This window comes from Crinia signifera, chromosome 19 (assembly GCF_055691185.1).
Source record: "Crinia signifera chromosome 19, ASM5569118v1, whole genome shotgun sequence".
NCBI lineage: Eukaryota > Metazoa > Chordata > Amphibia > Anura > Myobatrachidae > Crinia > Crinia signifera.
The window spans coordinates 125,557,434-125,583,877 of NC_139226.1; the positions used below are offsets into that span (position 1 = coordinate 125,557,434).

The window sequence follows — 26,444 nt, forward strand, 5'->3', positions numbered from 1 at the left end:
AAATTCAAAGCAAGTACAGACAACAATCCACATTCAAACGGATATCAGTTTGCCAGAAGGTCCTTATACTGCGACCTTCATTCAGAGTAGGACATAACGCAACTTGCCATTGGAAGCGTTTACTTTCAAGCAAACTGCACTCGCCAATTCCAACAGCAAAGGACGGGAGTTTGAAGAACACGTAGACATAGCTAAGGTACATTGGTTGTGGGTTGTGAGCATCTTTGTGCAAATTGCAGCCAAGATCGCCAGAGAAAAGTGGACATGCACCTTTTTTGACTGGCGGTTATATCATCTGAAAAGAGTTAGTGACCCTAGGGCCACTCTGTAGCGCTGGTCGTGCTAGATCTGTATTTATAGGAAGAGTTGAAGGACACTATTCTCCAAATAACTATCAGCAAGAGAAAAACAATATAAAGAAAACAATATAAAGAAATAATCTCAATTTAACTGTGCAGGAATATCGCTGCTTCTTATACAGGGAGTGCTGATCCCTTTTAAAGAGACAATATAGAGATTAAGTGGCAGGCACCAAACGGTAACTGTCACTTTAAGAAGCGCGATCCTGCTCAGTAATTCAATGTCCATACATTTTATAATGAAAAAGTATAAATCAATTTATTAAAATAATATAATATATAAAAATAACACAATTCATGAATTGCAATCTCACAGAACAAATGGACATAGACAAACAACACACAACATATATATATATAAGAACTGGATAATAGCTGGGATTGGCCGATTGGTTCAGTCACTGAATAAATGAGGCTTTATGTAGAATATATCTAGAGGCAATTTTAGAACTTTCAGTATAGTTACCAGTCCTGTACATTTGGTTCCTAAGGCAATGCGCTGATAGTAGTGGTATTTAACCCTCAGGTCAGTCTCTCCATCCGATTATTTACCAGAGATTAATCCGGAATTGCTGTAATGGGGACCTTTCTTGCTGGACCAGCCAGCTGGGTGATTGAGGTATTTGTAATCCACATATACTTGCGCTGAACAGGAACACTGCACATATACGACCAGCGGTGGGTATGGGCTCAAAAACGCGTTTCTCCGCCTGTCACTGGAGTCGGCGGCTTCCTCAGTCTGAGCCCACAGTCATGAAGTAAGCAGTTATATAGCGGCGACTTTCGCGCCCTTCGTTACACCCGCATTTCCGGGTTGCGCTCCAAGCCTTATCGGACCGATTTGGTATTTATTTCCAAGAGGCAAAATATTAGTAGAACCAGAGGCATGGTGGAATATGTATGGGCATATGGAATACTGATCGTGTTAAAATGAAAAAACCCGTTTATTCGGGATATGCAAATGAGGCTTATTTATACAAGAATGTATTGCTATGCTCCCGGAGCGAAACTGAGGCTTGACACGCATTAAACAAAATGGCCGCGGGAGCTTATAAATACATGGCAACGAAAATGAGGCTTGGAGCGCAACCCGGAAATGCGGGTGTAACGAAGGGCGCGAAAGTCGCCGCTATATAACTGCTTACTTCATGACTGTGGGCTCAGACTGAGGAAGCCGCCGACTCCAGTGACAGGCGGAGAAACGCGTTTTTGAGCCCATACCCACCGCTGGTCGTATATGTGCAGTGTTCCTGTTCAGCGCAAGTATATGTGGATTACAAATACCTCAATCACCCAGCTGGCTGGTCCAGCAAGAAAGGTCCCCATTACAGCAATTCCGGATTAATCTCTGGTAAATAATCGGATGGAGAGACTGACCTGAGGGTTAAATACCACTACTATCAGCGCATTGCCTTAGGAACCAAATGTACAGGACTGGTAACTATACTGAAAGTTCTAAAATTGCCTCTAGATATATTCTACATAAAGCCTCATTTATTCAGTGACTGAACCAATCGGCCAATCCCAGCTATTATCCAGTTCTTATATATATATATGTTGTGTGTTGTTTGTCTATGTCCATTTGTTCTGTGAGATTGCAATTCATGAATTGTGTTATTTTTATATATTATATTATTTTAATAAATTGATTTATACTTTTTCATTATAAAATGTATGGACATTGAATTACTGAGCAGGATCGCGCTTCTTAAAGTGACAGTTACCGTTTGGTGCCTGCCACTTAATCTCTATATGGTTATATCATCTGTTCTGGTGAATGGCTGATATATGTCGCTGGTCCATCAGCAGGTGTGTACCAGCAACATGTCTGAATTACATCATTCAAAGACCTATCACGTTGGTGGTTTACCACAGCCGATGACCGTAGCTATATCTTCTCTTTGTGCTGTGTATATGAGCGAACCACCGAATGCCCGTGCACTCACTGACCAAGCCGGCGTAGATTGCCAGGGCAACTTGGCGGGCACATGTAAGTGCCATGACTGAGCGGGCACTTCAAGTATACAAGACACACTGGGTCTGATTCTGGTTTATTGCAAAAGCAAATTCCCTCTCTAATGGACAAAACCATGTGCACTGCAGGGGGGGGGGGGTGATGTAATATGTGCAGAGGGGGTTAGATTTGGGTGAGTTATTTTGTTTCTGTGCAGATCTCAGGCACATCTGCTCCAGTCACTTGCGTGGTGAGGGGGGGCACATACATTTCCTGACCGGCGGATGCACTTCCCTTTGGGCCACTACACAACTTATCACCTATTTGCAAACTTCAAGTTGCAGAAATGGTTTTAGAAAATGTGGATTATTCCAAACAGAATGCGTCATGCTTATAGTCCGCGCCTGTGTACACTTTCCACTAACTGTAGCAGACTGCGGCAGCTTAGGCTGGTGCTGTAGCATAAATGGCTGTAAATGAATATATCTGTCGTGACTCACACTTATTTGGAAAGCTTTGCTTCCAGTCTGCAGACTCGCTGTCACTCCCTGTACTTTCTCGCACTCCCAACCCCCCCCCCCCTTCCTCCCTGGCTCAGACTGTAGGCCGCCTTACGCACTGGTCCAGCTACAGGGAGGGGGTGGAGTGTGGCAATGCAGGTGGTTTTAATGAAGCATGTCATAAGGGGATTAGCACGGGAAAGAGGAAGGGAAAAAGCAGCAGCCCTCAACCTTCCCCTCTCAGACTGTGCTGGAGACATAGCAGAAATAAGGGGTAGTAAAAGGGACGCTTGCCGGGCATCCGCTGACCTCTAATGAGCACTACAGCGCCAGTCTCCTCTTCTCCTAATGAGCGAGTGGCACGGCCAGCAGGAATTTAGTTAGAAGTCACCGAGTCGGAGAGAATTAGCCCCCTGGGTTCATTTGGCGTAAAATAGCGGGCACATATCAGGATGGATTACCTGTGTGTATTCCGTGCAGCCAGATAGACTGCCCACAAAGCTGCACACATCATCTACTGTCCATTTGCTGAGGTCTTCCAGCACCACACTCTCCTCTCCATCCATGAACAGGCCCCCCATGGAACCTGATGAGGATGGGGGGGAAGGGAAGATGAGCAGACAAGGTGAAGAAGAGGTTGTGTGAGGAAAGATGAAGGTGGGGTGGGGATGGGGAATGGAGAGAGAGAGGAAGAGGCATTAATCATTAAAATCCCACGAAGAAAACAAGGCGGCAGCAAGATGAACATATTCTGTAACCCAACATACATCTTTAATGACCTGTCAACACCACGCAGGGTACAGACTCAATGCTTTGTGGGGAGCACTCTCCGAACCAAGAACTTGGAATAGAGAGCGCATTGTGGCAGGAGGCCCCTGGTAGATGAGCCGTATTTGTATGTGTGATGGGCGAGATGGGACAGAGAGAGGTCAGCCCGCTTGCAGCAGTCGGGAGAGGAACAAAAATGAATTCAGCACAATTTATTCTGAGCACAGCCTGGGGTCAGACCCTGCCGCTAGCTTTCCAAGGCCCACATCCCTGAGAGAAGGTGGGTGACTGGAGCGGGGAACAGCTTCCCAATTAGCCACTTCCTCAGGCTCCTGGCACGGTGTCTGCTAGGGAAGAGATGGAATAAGCAGGGCTCACGGTCTCTCCCCACACCCGGTGCTCAGGGCAGAAAACAATGCCACCTATAATTAAGGTTACCGTGTGATTAGTAAACAGTTAAAGGGAGCTGCTGCTTCCAGGTCCACATCTCACATGCAATGTGCACCCAGGCAGTAAACATACCCCCCTCCCTTCACGGTCAGGGTACACAGGAGGGGCTGTGGTGAGAGCGGCTCATGCCAGGTTGCGTTAATTGTACTCAGGGCCGGGGATCGATAGAAAAGATTTTAGCTTCCTGAGCTGTCCCTGGGGTGTGCGGGGAGAGCTGAAGGGGGAGAATTGCTGGCAGTCCCATATCTCACACACTAGAGGAAGACAAGGTCAGTCACAGAGAGGCAGACAGGATGGGGGCCAGGACTGGCACTGATAAACAACCCCCTCCCCTCCCCTCATCTCACTCCATCCACCCACAGCTCCCAGCCATGCAGGCTCACGGAGCACAGAGGTCAGGGGAGTATTACAGCATAGTGACAGGATGCACAGCTGCCGAGGCTGCCCTGGCCCCTGCTTTATAGGGCTCCAAGGGTCTCTAAAAGTCCTGGCTGAGCTGGCAGCTTCCATCATCCCAGCACTAGCCTTTAACCCTTTCAGAGCAGTGAATTCCTTCTGAATGTGCAGCACATGACGGGTGTTATATGAGGGCCAGCTGTGGTGCAAGATGAAGGAGACGTCTACTGTACAGTAATACCTGTAGCTGCTGCAGGGGCACATTCATTACAGTGCTGGGCTCTACTGTGGCACAAGTCCTTTATATACATACCATACACATTCTATGGAGTATACATAAATATATATATATAAATGGTCTCTGCCTGTGTATTAACTATATAAGGACTGACCATAGTATAAGAAAGCACAGCGCACATTGGTCTTCATCACTGCCAACCTATGTCTCCACTAATTTCACCGCCAAAGCAAAGCAGTAAGATGTGACAGCGGCCTGGTTACACAGCGGCAGATGCGCTAACAGGTGACATAAAGGCCTGGGCACCTGCTCATTGTGTCTGTCACAGCTGTGTTGGACAGTGGAGTATAAACTGTAACAATGAAAACGATGGAAGAATCTGATTGGTTGTCAGGAGTGCCAGCTTCCCTCACTGCACCCGAACACACACACTTGTTCTTTTTCCCCACACACATCTATGCAATATCCTCGCCAAAGGGAACCGATCAAATATAAATAAAACCTCTATATTCACCCTCGATGCTCAACGGAGAGGTACCGCAGGTCTTTTCTACCTGCTGCAATCAGAATGTACAACTGTCATGGTCTGTAGAGACCTACATGTTTTTAGATTCTAGATTTATATTGTTTGGACTTCTTATCTTATCTTATTTGCTATTTTCACCCTTATCTGTACTTGAACCTTGCTGTAACAATTGTAATTTTCTCCATTGTGAGACGAATAAAGGAATTCTATCTATCTATCTTCTATCTATATCCTGCCATTCCCAGCGCTATTTACTATAGGAATAGGAATAAGTTGAAGGGTTTTTGTTATTTCTAGTTTACGCTTACATCAGACTGAATGCTGCCTGGATCATAATAGAGCAGGTAAAATACAGAAGTCCTCTTACACATTGTCACATGAGACACCGGAGGCTGCAGAGCGAATATGCTCCCAAGCATGGTCAGTGGTTACTCATTATGTCCCCATTAATGATGCGGCCCAGCCCATCTATAATTCAGGGAGGAGACGCAATTCAATTTGTGTGGATGGCTGTGAGGTTTTTGTCGGTACCTCATGCCCACCGATAATCGCTTAAGATCTGTAATGTTGAGCCCCCCCCCCCTCCAGTGTGGAGTAACACTAAACAGGACAAGGTTTCGGTCACCCCCTGTATTGGCAATGTGGAGATTTCCATGCGGGGCATCTTCAAACATTTATCACCCAAGCTGGTAATATTTCCCATATAAATCTGGCTTAGCACGGTTTCAGGTGCTTTGGCTTTAATGAGAGAAGCAGGAGCCAAGGCCCTGGGGTTGTCAAGGGCTACCAAGGGGGGAGGTGTTGCTTTAACAGGAAGCCTTTGGAACAGTGATAGGAATTCCATTCTCCTAATGTATTGAAAAATCAATATTGCTAAATCCAGTCCCGGTGCAGCTGTCTTACTCAATTACCGCCGGCGTAAGCCTGGACAGACGAAGGGGAGAGAGGGGGGTCCCCACACACCAAGCAAAGGCAACCTGTCAATCTCCCTAATGCCTTTTTCCTTAACCCATTCTGTGTTTGATACAGGTAATATATATAGGATTAAATGTGTGTTTCACTGGAGGAAAACCAGTGCTATCAAATGATGCAAGTCAAAACATTCCCAAGATTTAAACCTAGGAATCGGTACATACCTGTGTGGAAATAAGGGTTGACCGCATAGGGAAATCCAAAGGGAAGCGGCTGAGGTGGAGGCACTGAGCTGGCGGGCAAATATTTTCCCTCTACTTTGCCGATTCCTGGTCCCAAGAGGTGCGTCGGTGACTCAGCTGGGCCGCAGAGGCTTTGGTGAGTGTGCGAGTCACCCAACTCTTTGACGGACTCTCCTCCTTTGAGGGCGTCTTTACCCTCTTGTAGTTCATGGGATGAGGAGGAGGCCCCGCGTTCAGCTCTTAAGCTGTCCGTCTTCTCCTCTGCCTCACTCTCTGAATCTTTCATTTCCTCGTCGTTACCATCCGATGCCCCCTCCCGCATACGTTGCTCCAAGAGTTCCTTTGCTTCCCCGTGGTTTCCTTGAGGCTCCAGCCGATGGTGTGCAGACTTCCGACTTGCCCTCCTCCCGCTCTGGGATTCTTTGGGAGGTGGTAAGCTAGGGACTCCTTGGTGGTTTAGGGAGAGCAGAGGGGTGTTATTGTGCCTTAGTACTAGCATGGCATTCCTTCTGGATAGTTCCTCTCTTAAAGGGTGGCCCTCCGGTAGCTCGTGAATGTTGCGCAGTGCAGGGTGGTCGGGTGGTAAACCATGGTGGAGGCTCAGGGGATCACCAGCTAAAAGCCGCTGCCTGTGTAGATTCTCCAACTCCTTCTGTCGTATAATCTCTGCAGACATTTCAAGTCTTCCAAATTTGTAAAAAAAAAAAAAACAAAAAAAATTTGAAACATTTATGACTCAGCGATCATTTCAGAATGACAACGATATATTGCCTTCAATACAATAGCCAAGAGAAGGCTTCATATTAAAGTGGATATCCATGGTGTAACTCGGGGGCAGATTTATTAAGCTCAATGAAGTGATAAACTGTCTGGTTTTTATCACCGGCCAATCAGCTCCTACCTGTGAAGTTACAGGCTTGGATTGAAACATGACAGGTAGGAGATGATTGGCCGGTGATAAAAACCAGACAGTTTATCACTTCACCGAGCTTAATAAATCCACCCCTTAATTACATAATGCGAATGGTCAAGAGGTTTGGCAACAGTAGGGAGTACCTGGCCGATAAAGGAATCCCAGGATATGAACAATAATGCAAACCAGTACCCCTGCTGGGGCTTGCTGGCCAATGGGAATATAGTTACAGAAAGTAAGAGGAAACGTATGTGATGTAGTCAGGAAGTCAGATCCGGGCAAGGGATCTCCTGAGACATAAACATAGATCTCCATACGCAGATGAAATTGTTTCAAAAACCTATCATTTTAACACATGCAAATTATTTAAGGGGAATGGATAGAAGAGTCGTAGTCACCTGGCCAGGTTCTGTTTCCGCAATATTTCTTGCTGCCGCGCAAACATTTCCGCCTGGGCTGGCTGCAGGAATCCGTAACCTGCGGTACAGATAGGATATACACAGTAAGTCACAATGGATATTTAAACTGGTTTATTTCGAAAGAAAGGTTTGGATCACTGATACTGTCCTAGTTCAATGAGGACAACAGCCCATTAAATAGTTTGTTGGCTTCTTTGCATGAGATATATGCAAAGTAACTTTTGTTACTCTTTCCATACAAACAATTTGTGTCTAAAACCCAGTCGCCTTATAAGGTGATAATGGGACATATTTAAAAAAAAGTCTGTCAGCCAAGCAGTTCTAGTTACTGTCCAACGTGACCCACTCAACCAGCTAGTAGTAGTAGTAGTTTGTTTATAAGGCGCCACAAAGTGTCCGCAGCGCCGTACATAGCAAACAAAAAACAAATGACAAGGTAACGTACAGGGTGTGTTGATAACATACAGCATAAATAGGGGTATAGCTGGTGGAACTAAAATCAGCATCAGTTCTGAAGTAGGTGTCGAAATTGTCGAGGAGACTGAAGATGAAGTAGAGGAAGGGAAGAACAGGACAGAGCACAGGTGAGGTAAAGAGGTAGGGTGAGTGCGTGAGGAAGGAGGACCCTACTCATAAGAGTTAACAGACTAAAAGGAGGTGGGTGGACAAATGAAAAACAATAGGATAAGTAGGAACAGATGGGAGCGGATGGAGGGGTAGGGCAGGCAGGATAGGAGGAGCGAAAGAGGTTAGGAGGAGGAGGGATAGGCTAGTCTGAAGAAGTGGGTTTTGAGGGAGCGCTTGGAGGTAAGGGAATCAGAAAGCCTGATGGGTGGCGGGAGGTTGTTCCAGTGCAGGTGTACATTCTATTAATCTCCAGATGCATCATTGGCCTGTGCTGGTGTCTATGTTTGTAAGGTGTCTGTAACATGAATCATTTATTCGCCACAGGCTGCGAAACAAATACTTAGAACAGGAGTAGAACATTGTATACCTCATCCGTGAATGAATGACATACCTGGACTCTGACACAAGGCCGATGGCACCCCAAGAAATGGAGGCCGTAAGTGTGGCCCCAGGGTGATGTGAGGTGCATTCTGTGGGGACAGCAGCGGGGGCGGGTGAGACATCTCCCTGGGAAGGAATCAGAAGAACATTCTTATTAAATGCGCAATTAATATAGTAACTGCGATCCATTCATACATAATGAGTACAGGCAATGCAAGAAAAGTGATCTTTTCACACCATTACAAGCCATTAGGATTTAATAAACCGGTGCCGGCGGAACAGACTGCCATTATTACAGTAAATGTAGCCTGTATTTGTCTTTCCATAATCAAGCTTGATGGTAACATCAATATCAATTATAACTGGAAAGTAATAACTGTGGTAATTGTGTCAGTAAAGCGCTAAAGTCGTTTAATGGAAGCGATTTTCTTGCAGCGGTGCGAGGTTTGTACATGACACACAGCGGAGGCCAGGTGCGTCCGTGTGTACATGACACACAGCGGAGGCCAGGTGCGTCCGTGTGTACATGACACACAGCGGAGGCCAGGTGCGTCCGTGTGTACATGACACACAGCGGAGGCCAGGTGCGTCCGTGTGTACATGACACACAGCGGAGGCCAGGTGCGTCCGTGTGTACATGACACACAGCGGAGGCCAGGTGCGTCCGTGTGTACATGACACACAGCGGAGGCCAGGTGCGTCCGTGTGTACATGACACACAGCGGAGGCCAGGTGCGAGGTTTGTACATGACACACAGCGGAGGCCAGGTGCGTCCGTGTGTACATGACACACAGCGGAGGCCAGGTGCGTCCGTGTGTACATGACACACAGCGGAGGCCAGGTGCGTCCGTGTGTACATGACACACAGCGGAGGCCAGGTGCGTCCGTGTGTACATGACACACAGCGGAGGCCAGGTGCGTCCGTGTGTACATGACACACAGCGGAGGCCAGGTGCGTCCGTGTGTACATGACACACAGCGGAGGCCAGGTGCGTCCGTGTGTACATGACACACAGCGGAGGCCAGGTGCGTCCGTGTGTACATGACACACAGCGGAGGCCAGGTGCGTCCGTGTGTACATGACACACAGCGGAGGCCAGGTGCGAGGTTTGTACATGACACACAGCGGAGGCCAGGTGCGTCCGTGTGTACATGACACACAGCGGAGGCCAGGTGCGTCCGTGTGTACATGACACACAGCGGAGGCCAGGTGCGTCCGTGTGTACATGACACACAGCGGAGGCCAGGTGCGTCCGTGTGTACATGACACACAGCGGAGGCCAGGTGCGTCCGTGTGTACATGACACACAGCGGAGGCCAGGTGCGTCCGTGTGTACATGACACACAGCGGAGGCCAGGTGCGTCCGTGTGTACATGACACACAGCGGAGGCCAGGTGCGAGGTTTGTACATGACACACAGCGGAGGCCAGGTGCGTCCGTGTGTACATGACACACAGCGGAGGCCAGGTGCGTCCGTGTGTACATGACACACAGCGGAGGCCAGGTGCGTCCGTGTGTACATGACACACAGCGGAGGCCAGGTGCGTCCGTGTGTACATGACACACAGCGGAGGCCAGGTGCGTCCGTGTGTACATGACACACAGCGGAGGCCAGGTGCGAGGTTTGTACATGACACACAGCGGAGGCCAGGTGCGTCCGTGTGTACATGACACACAGCGGAGGCCAGGTGCGTCCGTGTGTACATGACACACAGCGGAGGCCAGGTGCGTCCGTGTGTACATGACACACAGCGGAGGCCAGGTGCGTCCGTGTGTACATGACACACAGCGGAGGCCAGGTGCGTCCGTGTGTACATGACACACAGCGGAGGCCAGGTGCGTCCGTGTGTACATGACACACAGCGGAGGCCAGGTGCGTCCGTGTGTACATGACACACAGCGGAGGCCAGGTGCGTCCGTGTGTACATGACACACAGCGGAGGCCAGGTGCGAGGTTTGTACATGACACACAGCGGAGGCCAGGTGCGTCCGTGTGTACATGACACACAGCGGAGGCCAGGTGCGTCCGTGTGTACATTACACACAGCGGAGGCCAGGTGCGAGGTTTGTACATGACACACAGCGGAGGCCAGGTGCGTCCGTGTGTACATGACACACAGCGGAGGCCAGGTGCGTCCGTGTGTACATGACACACAGCGGAGGCCAGGTGCGTCCGTGTGTACATGACACACAGCGGAGGCCAGGTGCGTCCGTGTGTACATGACACACAGCGGAGGCCAGGTGCGTCCGTGTGTACATGACACACAGCGGAGGCCAGGTGCGTCCGTGTGTACATGACACACAGCGGAGGCCAGGTGCGTCCGTGTGTACATGACACACAGCGGAGGCCAGGTGCGTCCGTGTGTACATGACACACAGCGGAGGCCAGGTGCGTCCGTGTGTACATGACACACAGCGGAGGCCAGGTGCGTCCGTGTGTACATGACACACAGCGGAGGCCAGGTGCGTCCGTGTGTACATGACACACAGCGGAGGCCAGGTGCGAGGTTTGTACATGACACACAGCGGAGGCCAGGTGCGTCCGTGTGTACATGACACACAGCGGAGGCCAGGTGCGTCCGTGTGTACATTACACACAGCGGAGGCCAGGTGCGAGGTTTGTACATGACACACAGCGGAGGCCAGGTGCGTCCGTGTGTACATGACACACAGCGGAGGCCAGGTGCGTCCGTGTGTACATTACACACAGCGGAGGCCAGGTGCGAGGTTTGCACATTACACACAGCGGAGGCCAGGTGCGAGGTTTGTACATGACACACAGCGGAGGCCAGGTGCGTCAGTGTGTACATGACACACAGCGGAGGCCAGGTGCGTCCGTGTGTACATGACACACAGCGGAGGCCAGGTGCGTCCGTGTGTACATGACACACAGCGGAGGCCAGGTGCGTCCGTGTGTACATGACACACAGCGGAGGCCAGGTGCGTCCGTGTGTACATGACACACAGCGGAGGCCAGGTGCGTCCGTGTGTACATGACACACAGCGGAGGCCAGGTGCGTCCGTGTGTACATGACACACAGCGGAGGCCAGGTGCGTCCGTGTGTACATGACACACAGCGGAGGCCAGGTGCGAGGTTTGTACATGACACACAGCGGAGGCCAGGTGCGTCAGTGTGTACATGACACACAGCGGAGGCCAGGTGCGTCCGTGTGTACATGACACACAGCGGAGGCCAGGTGCGAGGTTTGTACATGACACACAGCGGAGGCCAGGTGCGTCCGTGTGTACATGACACACAGCGGAGGCCAGGTGCGTCCGTGTGTACATTACACACAGCGGAGGCCAGGTGCGAGGTTTGCACATTACACACAGCGGAGGCCAGGTGCGAGGTTTGTACATGACACACAGCGGAGGCCAGGTGCGTCAGTGTGTACATGACACACAGCGGAGGCCAGGTGCGTCCGTGTGTACATGACACACAGCGGAGGCCAGGTGCGTCCGTGTGTACATGACACACAGCGGAGGCCAGGTGCGTCCGTGTGTACATTACACACAGCGGAGGCCAGGTGCGTCCGTGTGTACATGACACACAGCGGAGGCCAGGTGCGTCCGTGTGTACATGACACACAGCGGAGGCCAGGTGCGTCCGTGTGTACATGACACACAGCGGAGGCCAGGTGCGTCCGTGTGTACATGACACACAGCGGAGGCCAGGTGCGTCCGTGTGTACATTACACACAGCGGAGGCCAGGTGCGTCCGTGTCACATCTTCCCTGTCTGCTCAGGAAGTTCACATACGCAAAGGTATGGCGGGTTCAGAGGTCACCGACACGGGCAACGTGATCTGTAATGTAACCTCCCCATTCCCAGATATGACAGATACATCTAGGTGTCTAATCCAGGAACGCACAGGGGGGCGATGGGAGACTGATGCCAGCATTGCTCAATCATTAGCCATAGCTCAGTAGCCAAACATTTCCAGCAGCTGAGCAGCTTATTCCAACATCTGGGAACTACTCCCATAACTCACCCAGAGACAGGAGTGTGACTGTGTGCAACTGCAACACGGCCACATTGGCAACGTAATAAGGCAATAAAGCATTAATGACTGTGCGCTGCCAGAGATGGATGGGCCTCTATCCACCCACCGTCATAAGATTAACCTCTCTAATCTTGGCTGGGACACAAATCAGCGATCTTACTCTCAGTCTGTGCCCTCCTAATTCCCATCTCCTCGGATTGAAGGTGGATAGAAATACGGATATAATAATATTTTTTTTAAAAAACACCTCTTGAGGTTAGGACATTTTTCTATATACATTAATGGTCACCATCCTGTTGGATATATCTTTTTTGGATATATGAGTAAATATTATTAGTGTTGATTTGTAAGGTGCCACTGTGCTGAACACTGCAATATTGGAATAAGACGTAACAGAAACCAGAGGAGCCAGAGATCCTCAGAGTGCAGCCTGGGACAGCGATGAGGGTGTATTACAGCGAGGAGCGTAGATGACAGTAGAGTAGGATGTAATGAAGACAGGGGTTTTAAAGTGTAAAGTTGAGGGCCATGGAAGTTAATCCCATACCGGGGTAGCACCGCAGAAGAAGTCCTGTCGATGTGAATATCCCCGTTACCCCCATCACATGTTATCACAATGACCAGGATAATACGCCTGCCAATATTGGGTGGTCTGGGCACCGTCTGGCTGATCAGATGGGGGCTTATTAATGCAGGTGGCATATAATTAGGTACTTGTTTCCTAGCACGGCGCCCAGATTTTCTGCGTACGGCACCGTAGGGAAATCGCATCGCATGGGCCATTATAGCGGCATGCAATGCGATGCAATTTTTTCATGTAATTTTTTTTGTACACCACAATATCGCATTGCACTGCATCCATCACATGTCCCGCAAAATCGCACGCGATTTTCTAGGGTGTGCGATGCCATGACATTAGGTATACAATAATATGATTGTATGTCCCAAAAATAGATGTAACGCACCCCCCCACTCCGAAGCGTGGCGAGCGGTGGCGGAACGCATCCTCCGACTTTACCCCACTATCCACGTCGGCGTGGAGTTGATTTTATATAGTGTGGCGAGCGGAAGCAGATTACTTTACATGTATTTCGCGTCCCCACGCTTCGGGCTCAGTGGCTTGCTGCACTTGCCGCACTATATAAAAGTCATCGCCACGCCGACGTGGATAGTGGAGTAATGAAAAAGTCAGAGGATGCGTTCCACCGCCGCTCGCCACGCTTCGGGTTGGCGTGGATAGTGGGGGGGGTGCATTAAACCTATTTTGGGGACATACAATCATATGATTGTATACCTAATGTCATGGCATCAAACACCCTATAAAATGACATGCGATCGTATGCGATTATTTTGCGGCAGATGCCCGGGGCTGAGCGAGCAGTGAATAAATTACATAGGAAAATCGCATCGCACATCGCATGGCCCTAAAATGACCCATGCGTTGCGATTTCACTACGCAGAATAGCCCACTAAGCAAATTGCTTAGTGGGTGCCGTGCTAGGAAACAAGTACCTATAATTACCTTCACCAGTGGTGTGATGTGTAGTTCAACAACAGCTGCAGTGTCAAGGTTAGCCTGGCTTGCCTTGGTGAGGATGAATGTGTGGATTGCACAGCAGTGTTACACAACCGGCACCGGAAATCCTTGTATAATACATATATATATAGAAATGTGACGTAAAAGTATTATTATAGTAGTGCCAACTCTGGCATCCTAGCGCAGGATAAAATAGGGAAAACCGCACAATAATGCTTTGAAGTGGGAAAATCTAGAGCACCACACTACTGCAAATACCAATATTCATGAATTTACAAGCATTTACAACATTCCATTTTTCTCTTACATCCCCCCCCCCCCACACTTATCGCCCCCCTCCCCCAGCTCTCTCCTCGCTCAGCACTAAACTAATTGCACTGCTCGTGTTGTCTGGGAAGAGCGGCCATCGATTCCTCGCTGCTAATCGTATCAGCGCTCCGCCAGCTCCTCGCACTCTACTGGCAGCTCCAATTAATCTCAGGTAACGCAGAAAGTGACCTTCGGCTCCGAGCCGGGGCAGCAGCCAAGCGATGCTTATGTAATTACACCGTGAAGTGTGTAATCACCTGGCCTAATCCCCCAGGCCCGACAATTAGCCGAGGCCTCTGTCGCTGGGCTGCCAAGTGCTCTGCCACCCGGACAGCCTGCAGATGAATAACGGTCAATTAAAGCTGCATGGCGGGGCGAGGAGGTGTCCGGTCGATGTAATTAGCTGTAATCATGGGGAGACGAGGCTGCCAGACGTGAGGCGGCTTTTATATAAGATGCAATGTGGGAAATCAGGCGGCGTTTAACCACTTCACTGCCCGCTAGTCTCTGCATGCTCTGCAGTGTTCCGTTACAGTCATGTTCCGTGTACTGCAGGAAACAATCTGCATTCGCAAGAGGCGACAAACGAGTTCCGCAAGGCGTCGGATGTACAGCGAGCGCAATCACACTTACAGTACACTATAGAATTGCCGGAACTAATTTTCTATCACATCCTGGTAACTTCCATTTTACCATGCGATGCCTACAGGGAAACCCACACACTGGTATTCCGTGCCATGTACTGTACCCCTGACCACGCTGACTGCACAAAAGCCACTTATACTTCAGAAATATGAAATCATTCAGAATATATATATATATATATCCAACACCAGGACCGTCATGAAAGTAGAAGGTACAGAGAATATTTACTCATGTGAGCATTGGGAGTGCAGTCACACATCCAATACCTGCAATCAGATCGTGCCATAGATATTGAATGCGCAGTCACACAGCCCATGATACAGCCACACAGCCCCAGAAACACAAGTATATATTAAGCCATCTATACATCTCCAGTCATATTTACAGGCATCATCTTCCCAGCATCCGCCATGTACAATATACCCCCAAACGCTCACTGAATCATAAATTATGTCAACACTATAAACTGGCTTAAACTATGTGTGCTCCGACCTCTGTAGAGGTTCAAGCAAGTCCTGTCGGCCACTGCATCTAGAGTGCCTCAATGTGAAAAAGAGGCTTCTCTTCCAGTTACACCATCCAATCTCCAGTGGGTCTGGATCGTTTGGTCTACAACAACTAGGTCGACACCACTAGGTCTACATGCAGCAAGGTCGACATGACACTAGGTCAACACAAGCATTAGGTCGACATGGGCTAGGTCGACAGTCAAAAGGTCAACATGGTTTTTTCACTTTTTTTTTTACTCGAATGTTGACACAGTCGACATGGACAGTTTGAAGTGCACCGCATTCCCTCGCATCGCTCGCCATGCTTTGGGCACGGTGCCTCGCTACACTCGGCACACTATTTTATTTTCCCACCAAGCCCTAGTGGATGGTAGGGCATGAAATACCGCCTGTCGGCACATGTCGGCTCAAAAAACAGTGAAAAACCCCATGTCGACCTTTTCACTGTCGACCTAGCCCATGTCGACCTAATGACCGTATCCCTCTCCAGCCAGCCTTAAATAAGAATTCATGTGGCGTTCCACATGCGATTTGTCCAGCTGCACGTCTAGTCCCCAGTGTACCGGTCATGTAAAACCACAAGTTGTAGTGAGGTAAAAGGTGAAAGTCACCAGATAAAATGGCCTAGGAACACCACAAATGTTCAGGCACTTGGTTATCCGCCTATCTGGACAGGGGTTCTTGCTTCGGGGCTCTCCTAATGGGACTGCACCCCTAATATACAAACATCCAAGAAAGGCGGCATGGTGGTATTTAGCGCCATACACCTTTTGTTTACTAATAATACAATCTGTGTACCGCCTTTCTTGGATGGGTGCGTGTTTCGGTTTAATGAGTAAACTTCAGACCTTTCCATCGCTCATGTCTTCTCCATCTCCCAGGGCCTTACTCCCGTAGCTGGAACACAGGAAACGCTTTCCTCTTGCACAGAACACAGCACAGACTTAGCGTTGCCTCTTAGCAATGGGCCTTCACCTGAAACCTTGCTTTTATTATTATTGGAAGGAAGAACAAATGGCAATTGAACTCACTTGCTCTATGGCGGTGCCTGATCCACTTGTGTTATAAATCGCTCCCAAATTCACAACTAAGAAGAGGCATTGTGTATTAGCAGTATAAAAGAAGTGAAAGGATTACCCTGCAGCTCTCTGTGCCCCCATACACAGGTCCCTCATGCACACTCAAACACCTCCATCTCACAGGCTCACAGCCAAAATACATTACAGGGTTTTACAAGGCTCCGCTTAACCCTGCCCTGCCAGGCCCCTGTGCACTGTTACCATAGAGACAGTCCCCGCAGGACCACTGGAGAGGAAGAGTGAACTTAAGTGTGCCAAGGTCAGCGTGCTGCAATTACACGCTGCGTTTACGTACTTCTCTTCCACTGATTTCCCTAATTGCAGAGAGAAGTAAACAGGCAGCCAGTCAACAACTAGGAATAAGCAGCATTTCTGGATCTGCTGTTTTGATTGGAGGATTGTGTGAAAAGCAATATGGCTGCCCCCTACCTCTCCACCATTAGTACTCTTTGCATAAAGCAGTATCTGGCTGGCCTATGGACAGCAAGCCATAGCACACAGCTGTATGATCCACCATTGCATTTAGGGCAGGGGGGAGTTGTGGACAACCAAAAGGGAACAAAAAAACCATCAGATGGGCAAATATTATAAACCGCAGAGTGTCACTTAGGGCCTTATTCTAGTTCACCATTTCTGACAAAATCCTTCTTAGATGGACAAAACCATGTGCACTGCAGGTGGGGCAGATGTAAATGTGCAGATATATTTAGATTTGGGTGAGTTATTTTGTTTCTGTGCAGGGTAAATACTGGCTGCTTTATTTTTACACTGCAATATAGATCTCACTTTAAAGTAAAACTCCACTTAAATCTAACTCTCTCTGCCCATGTTACATCTGCCCCACCTGCAGTGCACATGGTTAGTGTAACCTTGTGTTAGGCCCACAACCCAATGTTTTATAAGGTAAACAATGTACAGATGGATGTAATGTAGACAAGGATGCCTTATATATAGTTAATACACAGTCTCAGCATACATGGCAGATGATTATAAGCCAGGGACTAGGTACAGCTCTGCCGTCTTCCAGCCTGTGTCTGCTTCTCTGCTCCTCCGAGCGCGGCTCCTCCAGCCATGGAGGGCATTAAGGGATTTGCGCTGCACGCTGCTAAATTTGATATGTCCTTTAACAGGAGACAAATGGTTCACAAGGCTTTAAATGTATTGACTTTTCTTTAACAAAAAGCGCTAATGGCCTTCACATAATCAATAGTTAAAGTCATTACAGGGTTATACATTATATGGTTAAAATGAGCTAACCCTGTCTTGTCCGATGATTGAGTCAGGCAGCCAGACGCTGCATACGTGTAATATGCAGCTCATGTATTCACGTGTACGTGTAATACGCAGCCAGACACTGCATACGTGTAATATGCAGCTCATGTATTCACGTGTACGTGTAATATGTAGCTCCTGTATTCACGTGTTCGTGTAATATGCAGCCAGACACTGCATACGTGTAATATGCAGCCAGACACTGCATACGTGTAATATGCAGCTCCTGTATTCACGTGTTCGTGTAATATGCAGCCAGACACTGCATACGTGTAATATGCAGCTATTCTGTAAATACCAGAGATAATCATTTTACCCATGCTTGTTTTAATAATAATAATAATAATAATAATGTAATAATAATAATATAATAATAATAAGGTAAAACCAAATACTATATGTTGTATATTGCTCGTTGACCTAATATCCAAATCGACATCCAGAACCTGTCGACATTCTGGTAAGGACAATGTGAGTGCCGACTCCTCCTATAATTACTGTGTATGTGTATACAGAGTACAGAGGATATAAAGGAGGGGAGGATATAATATGAGAGAACCCATCACCTGGGGATATACTATATATATAGTAGATTGTAGAATGTTGACACGACTAGAGAATAAAGTCCGCAAGCTGCCGCGTGGAGTGGATACATGTGCGCTGGAACAGGCAATTGTTATTCCACTTATTATGGCAACAATTTCCTGTGAGAACAGTTACTGGAAGTACTATGTGAAAAGTGATAACAGATCCCAGGATGCATTGTGGCTGAAGAGCTGCGAAGATGCCCAGTAATTCTTCCGCCGCTGGAGTTCCCCTACAGGGAGATGGGAAGGAATCTTAACCCCATGCCAAGCCGCTCTCAACCACATGCAATTCCTCTCTCTCTGGCAGCCATAAATTTACCTTCTACTCACGCACTATACCTGAGGGAGGGAATCATGAATAGAGGAGGATGAGGGGAAGGGGGGGTTACAGATATGTGCTCCAGGCTAGCCAGCTTCATCCTGTGCGCTTAACCCTTTCCCTGCATGTCCGCCGCAGCACAGGTTTTAGAGGACGGCAATTAATGCTAACCAGCTAATCAAATGGATGTTCTCTGAAACAGTAACCATCTGGGCTATTCCGGGATAACTGTCCCGTTATTTATCTGTTCGGTAGGCTGCGAACATGCGCAGGGCTGAATCAGGCCCTAAAGTAGCATAAGTATGTATGAATTCTGCACGACACTGGTAAAGTGACAGGTTCATGTTACGCAAAGCAACAGATGGGCGGAAGTGGGATCACAGCTAAGCAGTCAAAGAAAAGTGCTTCTATGCGATGAGCTAAAGGAAAAGTACAGTAATGTCCCTTTACAAGTATTGTGGTCCTCGCTGGGCCTAGGGAACATGAGACGGGCCCAGCTTATCCCTATGTGTGTGTGGATGACAGTCACAAGAATCTCAGGCGTGTCTCTCGCTATTCAGTTAGGGGGGTGAGAAATGTCTGGCAACAGACCCCCTCCGGGAGCTGGATAATCCCAGCCTGTCAAATCTCACCGGACAGAAGAAAAATAACCGCAGTTCTGCTTGCCAAGCACCGAGCTCCAGGCCTTTCCCGCCCCCATACTGGAATCAACCGTTATTTACTAGTCCTCTGCCAGCATCAACGGCAGAAGATCCGGCCCTGCCCAGACAATGATCTTTTATCTGGTGATAAACAACAACCACATTCCCCCTCTTCCTTCTTCAAGTCTGGCGCGGAGAGGACGTGCTCCGTTCCAGATGGAAATTACAGGTCAGAGCCAGATTAGACTCCTCAGACACACTTGCTCCCTTTTCTCTCCTGCTCTTTCCCCCACCCAAACATGCTTTCTTCATCTACTCCTCTGACTTCCCTGGAAGACGTCCAGGCCACACAGAGGTTGGGAGGTTTTCCTGGAGTTATGCTGGACAGGAACCATGCAATCCCCACAAATGGCGTGTCTGTGTCTGCAGCTTTCCCTATGGTGGGAAGGGTTAGCCAAAGTGCAAGCCCCCTTCACTCACTTGTGTTCCCACAACACTGACATACATAATGCAATCCTACTGCAGAGGCTGATCCTACACATCATTCCAGAGATATAACCCAGCCATCGTTCCAAGGACCCAGATTAACATCTTAAAACCACTTCACTCTTCCCTAGAAACCAACAATCCCCGAGTGCCAGCAAAGACTGTGTGGAAGGGGGAAACAAAGCCTGTAAAAAGCCAGAAGTTTGCAGGATAAAAAAAAAACTAGCCAATTAAATGTGATTAAAAATTAAAGGTCTCAATCCCTGAACACTCAGTTCCAGGTAAAGGCAGCAGTACAAGAGACCAAGAGATAATTAGCAAATGACAACATTCACTTCAAAATTACATTCAAATAATTTTTTCCCCCAAATTGATTATCCTTTATGTACCGGGATACGGTCGTATTGTCGACCAGACTTAGGTCGACACCGTTGGGTCGACAGGCAACAAGGTCAACAGTGTTCTATGTCGACATGGATGAAGGTCGACATGGTTTTAGGTCGACAAGCGCGACATGGGTTAATTCACAGTTTTTTGAGCCGACATGCGGTATTTCATGCTCTACCATCCACTAGGGCGTGGAGGGAGAATAAATGTCGACATTCGGGTAAAAAAACTAAAAAAAAAAAAAAAAAAAACAACAACAAAAAACATGTTGACCAAACCCCATGTCAACATTGTCCCATGTCGACCCAGCGGTGTCGACCTAATGCCTGTGTCGACCTAAGTAGGGTCGACAATACGATCTACACCCTATGTACTATAGTTTGTGGTTTCCTATAAATAGCTTTAAATAAAGCCACAAATTGCCGATTATTTGGGTGCTCTCTTGAGCATGAATGTGACATTTGTAAAATCCCACGTGGTGTTGTGTGAGTTGCCGTGTAAGAAAAAAGCAGCCAATATTTACTCTGCACAGAAACAAAATAACTCCCCCACATGTAACTCTCTCTGCACATGTTACATCTGCCCCACCTGCAGTGCCTATGGTTTTGTCCTTTAAATTAAGCAACCAGAATCACCCTCTATATACGTTAGTATGCCAGAACCTGTGCCTGATTACTATTTACCACCTTTGATCAGTAAGGATCAAAACGGTCTGCTAGCGAGCCATATTTGGCCTCCCAAGGCTAATTTTGGTGCAACCTCAGTGCCTGGGATAATCCGTGAGCACTACCTTATGACATCACTTGTACTTTATCTGTTTTGTCATCGTGCAGAAAGATACACAGCTCTGCCCCCCTACAGATTACACCGCGATGCGTACACATTGCGGTAGGCTAGTCGCGGGAAGTGGTCACCCAAACAGCAGCGCGCGTACACACGCAGCGGCTGAGGTGCAGTTGTGATTATAGCGCACAGCTTTTTCTTACACGCAATGACTATACATTCATCCCTCTTGCTGAAACTTTTTTTTCGTTATTTTTTGTTTTATTATTTTGATAAAATATTTCCTCCCTCTTATTGTTCTGCGATAGTTAGAGGGAAAACAAACATCTGGCAACAGACCCATCCAGAAGCCTGAGTACGGACAGCAGTGGGTGACCTCGTATTGGCCTACAACAGAGGCTGTTACTGATAGCATGGTTATACTGTATGTGCCTTTTTATATCTCTTCACTGAAAATGCCAAATAAAACTCCATGTACAAACCCATTAGTGGAAATATGCCAAAATATTCCATTTGCATTGCCGGATATCCCTAAAATAACTAATCGTAAGCTTTATGGGTTCTTGGGCAATGGACATCTGTAGCAGTTAGTGTATTGGGGCATCACATAAGCACAGCCCAAATCATGCATTACCTGTCTGTGAAGTGGGACGTGTCCCGATGCTGTGGCAGGCCTTGCTTCCTTCGCTGGCTGGAGGAGTTACTGGAGGAGGGTATGTGAGCTTCCATAGCTCCTGGGTTCCGCACCACAGCAGCTGCCACTTCTTGTCGTGCTCGAAGCAGATCTGCAAAAAGAAAAAAAAAAAAGCTCAAACACCCGGGAGTGCTGCAAGCGATTCACAAGCCGTCTCATGACAGAGATAGCCTGAACAATTCATCTTCCTCCCCCAAGTCACAGCTCCCTCTCCGTAATTCCCTGCTCATCCCTCTCTGCGTAGCAATTATTACCTGGCTGCTCGCTGTGATCATCCTGCTCTTTATCACTCTCTCTCTCCATGTCTTGCCCTCTTTTGTTACCTTCTCTATCTTCCTCTAAAGCGGTTTCTTTCTCCCCTCTCTCCCTGCCTCTCCGTTCGGCTCAATCAAAACCACATGTTTTTTCTTCCATTGGAGCTAGAGTCATGTCTTTAACTTGCAAACATACCACAACTGAGTCACCCCCGGGTGGGGAGCCGTGAGAGGGGGTGGGATGGGCCAAGTTTATTTTACCAAGTGAAAAAGGTGGCATTATATGTGCACTGAGGAGAATGGGGTTTTAAAAAAAATATGTTATAAGAAATAATGGTACTTGTGAGTTATCTGGGCGTCCGATTTTTTGATTGTATGCCTTAAGTTAAGGCATACAATCAGATGCGATGCGATATCGCATCGCATCGCATCGCATGCGATCATCGGATGCGATGACCCGATTTTTCCATAGGAATCAATGTTAAAATGATTCCTATGGAAAAAGGGGTCCTTTTCATACCCCTACTATCCAAGTGGGCATGGAGTTGGATATAAACCTGTGGCGAGCGTAGCGAGCCACCGAGCCCGAAGCGTGGCGAGCGAAGCGAGCCCCGCGAGGGGACGGTATTCCGTGTCCCCTCGCGGGGCTCGCTACGCTCGCCACGCTTCGGGCTCGGTGGCTCGCTACGCTCGCCACAGGTTTATATCCAACTCCATGCCCACTTGGATAGTAGGGGTATGAAAAGGACCCTTTTTCCCATTGAATTCCATGTTAAAATGGACTCAGTCCATTTTAACATTGATTCCTATGGAAAAATCGGGTCATCGCATCGCATCCGATGGTCGCATGCGATGCGATGCGATGTCCCGATCCGACCCGATTTACAAATCGGACGCCCGGATAACTCACAAGTACCGAAATAATTTTAAGTTCACTCTAGTAACAGATCGTTCCATTCGCCTAATTAGCAAGTTCAGCAACACCTGTCTACCAATCACAGACATGTATATGGGAGACATCCGGACAAATCCTCACGTATTAACCCTACTCCAGGTGGCTTGGGAGTCTGTCATTCCTGCTAAGTCCTGAAGTGGAAGATTCTGCAGTCATGACAGCCCGGAGCATGTTGTATATAATTGCTATGTATATCTGTGAGTCCTGGAGAGTCTGACGGGACAGATTAGCGACTTGACAGTGTTTTCAGCTCACTTTTACTAGTTAGAATTAATTTCGCGTGCGTGAACACGATCCTCTACGTTGGATAGTTAAATAACCGAAACTGGTTGGAAAAGGATGTCCATTGTCCATCACACCTTTATTCCTGGACCATGCATAGCAATGATAAAAAGAAAGGCAGGCCAATCAATGATCATTAGAACTATAGATTACCCTGACACAAATTAAGGCTGCTTGGGTAATTGCCTGCTTTGGGAGGCTGACCTGAGGTAGTGCTTTCAGTTGGGCTATGGCTGCCTGCTAAAGATCCCAGGCTGCCTGAGCTGCTGCAGGTTACAGACTGCGTTGTTGTACCCTAAGCTATCAGTGAGATGCACTGTCTAGATGAGATATGTCAGCTCTGCCTGGGGGGGCTTCCCGGCTGCTGTGCTTGGCAGTCACAGGGGTGTCATGGCCTGTCAAAACTGGCGGCTTCAGGAACGCAAGCCACAGAGATGGGAGGGTAAGCGGAGGGGGACGGGGGGACGGGGGGGGGGGGTGTCAGCAAATTTAAAGGAAGCCTGAATAGTCTGCAAACGAAAACGGTCTGACCACCCAGAGATAAGACAGATCTACATTTGGCCATCAGAGTTATCACATCCTCTTCCTAAACACACACAATCTGACACATTGTAGACATTTTCATTGTTTCTGAATTAGCTATGCAAGATTTAATTTACAAAAAACACAAATGGGATAAAATTGTACATGGGTGGTGAGATCCCCTATGGCAAGGACATTATAATCCATTCAGTTATCATAAGAAAGAAAATGCTTTGATAACTTAAAACATAATCTCTTGTCATGCGCAACAGACCCAACACAAGAAAGCACTGCTGTAACTGCAAAGACTCCTTACAACAAAGCAATCAAATGATCAGACCATCGGCCGCAAAAGAGGTAAAACAACAGTGTAGTTCATTTATTGCAGTCACATGACCATTTACATGTTATATAATGTTTTACACATGATTTTGAACAACGGCATGTCAACCTATTACAGGTGTCGACCTAAGCCTGTCCTAAATAGGGTCGACGAGTGACCGTATTCTTTAAAGTGGTATTATCCACATTGCACTCTGCATAAATATTGTATATACTACTGATGAATGGAAATGTATAATCTTACCCACTACCACAATTTACTAGAAAAAACATGAATTTGCTGCCCACTGAATCCTAGCATGCATCTGTGTAATGTCTTGTCGCAAGCCACTGACTTGGATCTATAACTACCTTTACAGCAATTAAAAGAGAGGGAAGTTTGATTATTTGGTGCCATTACAGTACTTATAGAAAAGATTGAGGCTACAGACAATGCACAGTACAGCCCAATTGTCTACACAGCAAGTCCGCCCCCACTCAGTAAAAATCTGACATCACGGAACCGTTGTCAAATATTCTGTTCAAAATGATATTTTAATTTAGGAGTGTCCATAAGCTGTAATCACTTGTTTGCAGTAAGTCTGATATTTGTCTTGGCCATCGATGTTCCTCATTCAACCAACCCCCCTTTATGTTTTTGAATGTGGCTTGCTAACAAGTATCAACCACAATTTCCTCTGTCAGTGCAAAGCGGCAGGATGGCCTCTACCGGCGCTAATAAGAGGGCCGGGCAGAAACCGCAGGCAGGCCTAATGACGAGGGGGAAAGACATAGTGGAGGGGATGTGGTGCAGCATGCAAGATAACACAGTATGCACTGTACCGGCCAAAGACACAAGATAGCGAGAGCGGTGGTGCCGGATGTTTACAAGTCGTGTGGCATTCTCATAGGTTCATGTAATGATCATATGAATTATATGCATCGAAATATGGGAGAACTTTCACAGCATTGGTTAGATTAACAACATTATCCAACACCTTAGGGAAGTACCAAACAATTATATGTGAAGGGTGCGTGGTGCCCTTGCCGAGGCGTAAGTTTAAAACTTACACCTAACTATTCACAGGCTGGTGTCAAGCACTACGACAAGATGGGTCTAAAAATGGTTCAGGCAAAGGAGGCCCAGCACATGTCTATGACTGATGGTATACTAAAGGATTACACAAGCTAAGCAGAGGCCTCCTCTACATTCACAGGGAAGCACCTCACAGAGTATATCCCAATGTAGTAAACTGAACTGGCAGGGTGCATGCTTATGTATGGTCCAGTACACAAAATGGCTGCCTCCACAGCCTGTAGCTGTTTACACGATGAGGTAAAATTAAGATGGTCTGCATGGTAAATTGCTGTAGCTAGACAGTGGTAAGTGTGCCGCCATTGCGGCTAAATACTTGCACTGTTCCTGCTACTTCTGTAGACAGGTCATTCTCCTCTGTTATCAGTGACACCCTGACTCAGCTATAGGATGCCCTCATGTATGTAAGGAGAGAGGGGGGGGGGTGTTTCTGTGACAGCTGGGAAATCACATGGAGTGACACACTAAGCCCAGGAGGCTGCGGACAAAGCCAAGATCAGAAGGCAGATTAATATCAGACAAGAGAAAGCCAAGATAAAATTCTTCATATATCCTCCGGTCGGGAAGAACAGAGGCCACACTTTATATATTAGTCCTCTCTACCTTGAGGACACATGGGCAGGAGTAACCCTTTCAAAAAGTCAAACCTGGTCAGAAAAGGTTATTTCTTTGGGTTGGTTTGTTCAGGCGAGCTGAGGAGCTGTGCCGTCTGTTGCCGATCACTTCTATAGATCACTGTCTGAGTGCTAAGCAGCTCAGTATTAGTGATGATAGGCAGTAGCACACATGTGTAACATATTCAACACAGGTAAGTAACCGGACTTATTTGGGATAGCCCAACTAAAATGAAATCTTCCATCTAATGTGCATATATTCTTCAAAATAAAGCAGAATGGGCCAGATGTACTAAGCTTGAAAAGTGACAGACCACCAGCCAATCAGCTCCTAACTTTCATGTTACAGGCTGTGTTTGCAAAATGACAGTTATGAGCTGATTGGTTTATCACTCTAAATTTTATCACTATCTTCAAATACAGCCTTTTCTCCACAGCTAAACCTGAAGACATGAATTTTG

At 47.7% G+C, this 26,444-nt stretch overlaps 1 protein-coding gene across 3 annotated transcripts in view; it reads right to left on the reverse strand.

Moving 5' to 3' along the window:
* SAMD11 (sterile alpha motif domain containing 11) overlaps nucleotides 1-26,444 on the reverse strand; it is a 160,307-nt gene that overhangs the window by 4,664 nt on the left and 129,199 nt on the right. For all 3 annotated transcript variants that reach the window (XM_083163284.1, XM_083163283.1, XM_083163285.1), the window contains exons 8-12: nucleotides 21,880-22,030; nucleotides 8,696-8,811; nucleotides 7,657-7,735; nucleotides 6,328-7,028; nucleotides 3,275-3,399 (exon numbers count right to left, since the gene is read on the reverse strand). In XM_083163284.1, the coding sequence (XP_083019410.1) occupies nucleotides 3,275-3,399; nucleotides 6,328-7,028; nucleotides 7,657-7,735; nucleotides 8,696-8,811; nucleotides 21,880-22,030 (1,172 nt within the window). The remainder of the gene's footprint in view (nucleotides 1-3,274; nucleotides 3,400-6,327; nucleotides 7,029-7,656; nucleotides 7,736-8,695; nucleotides 8,812-21,879; nucleotides 22,031-26,444) is intronic.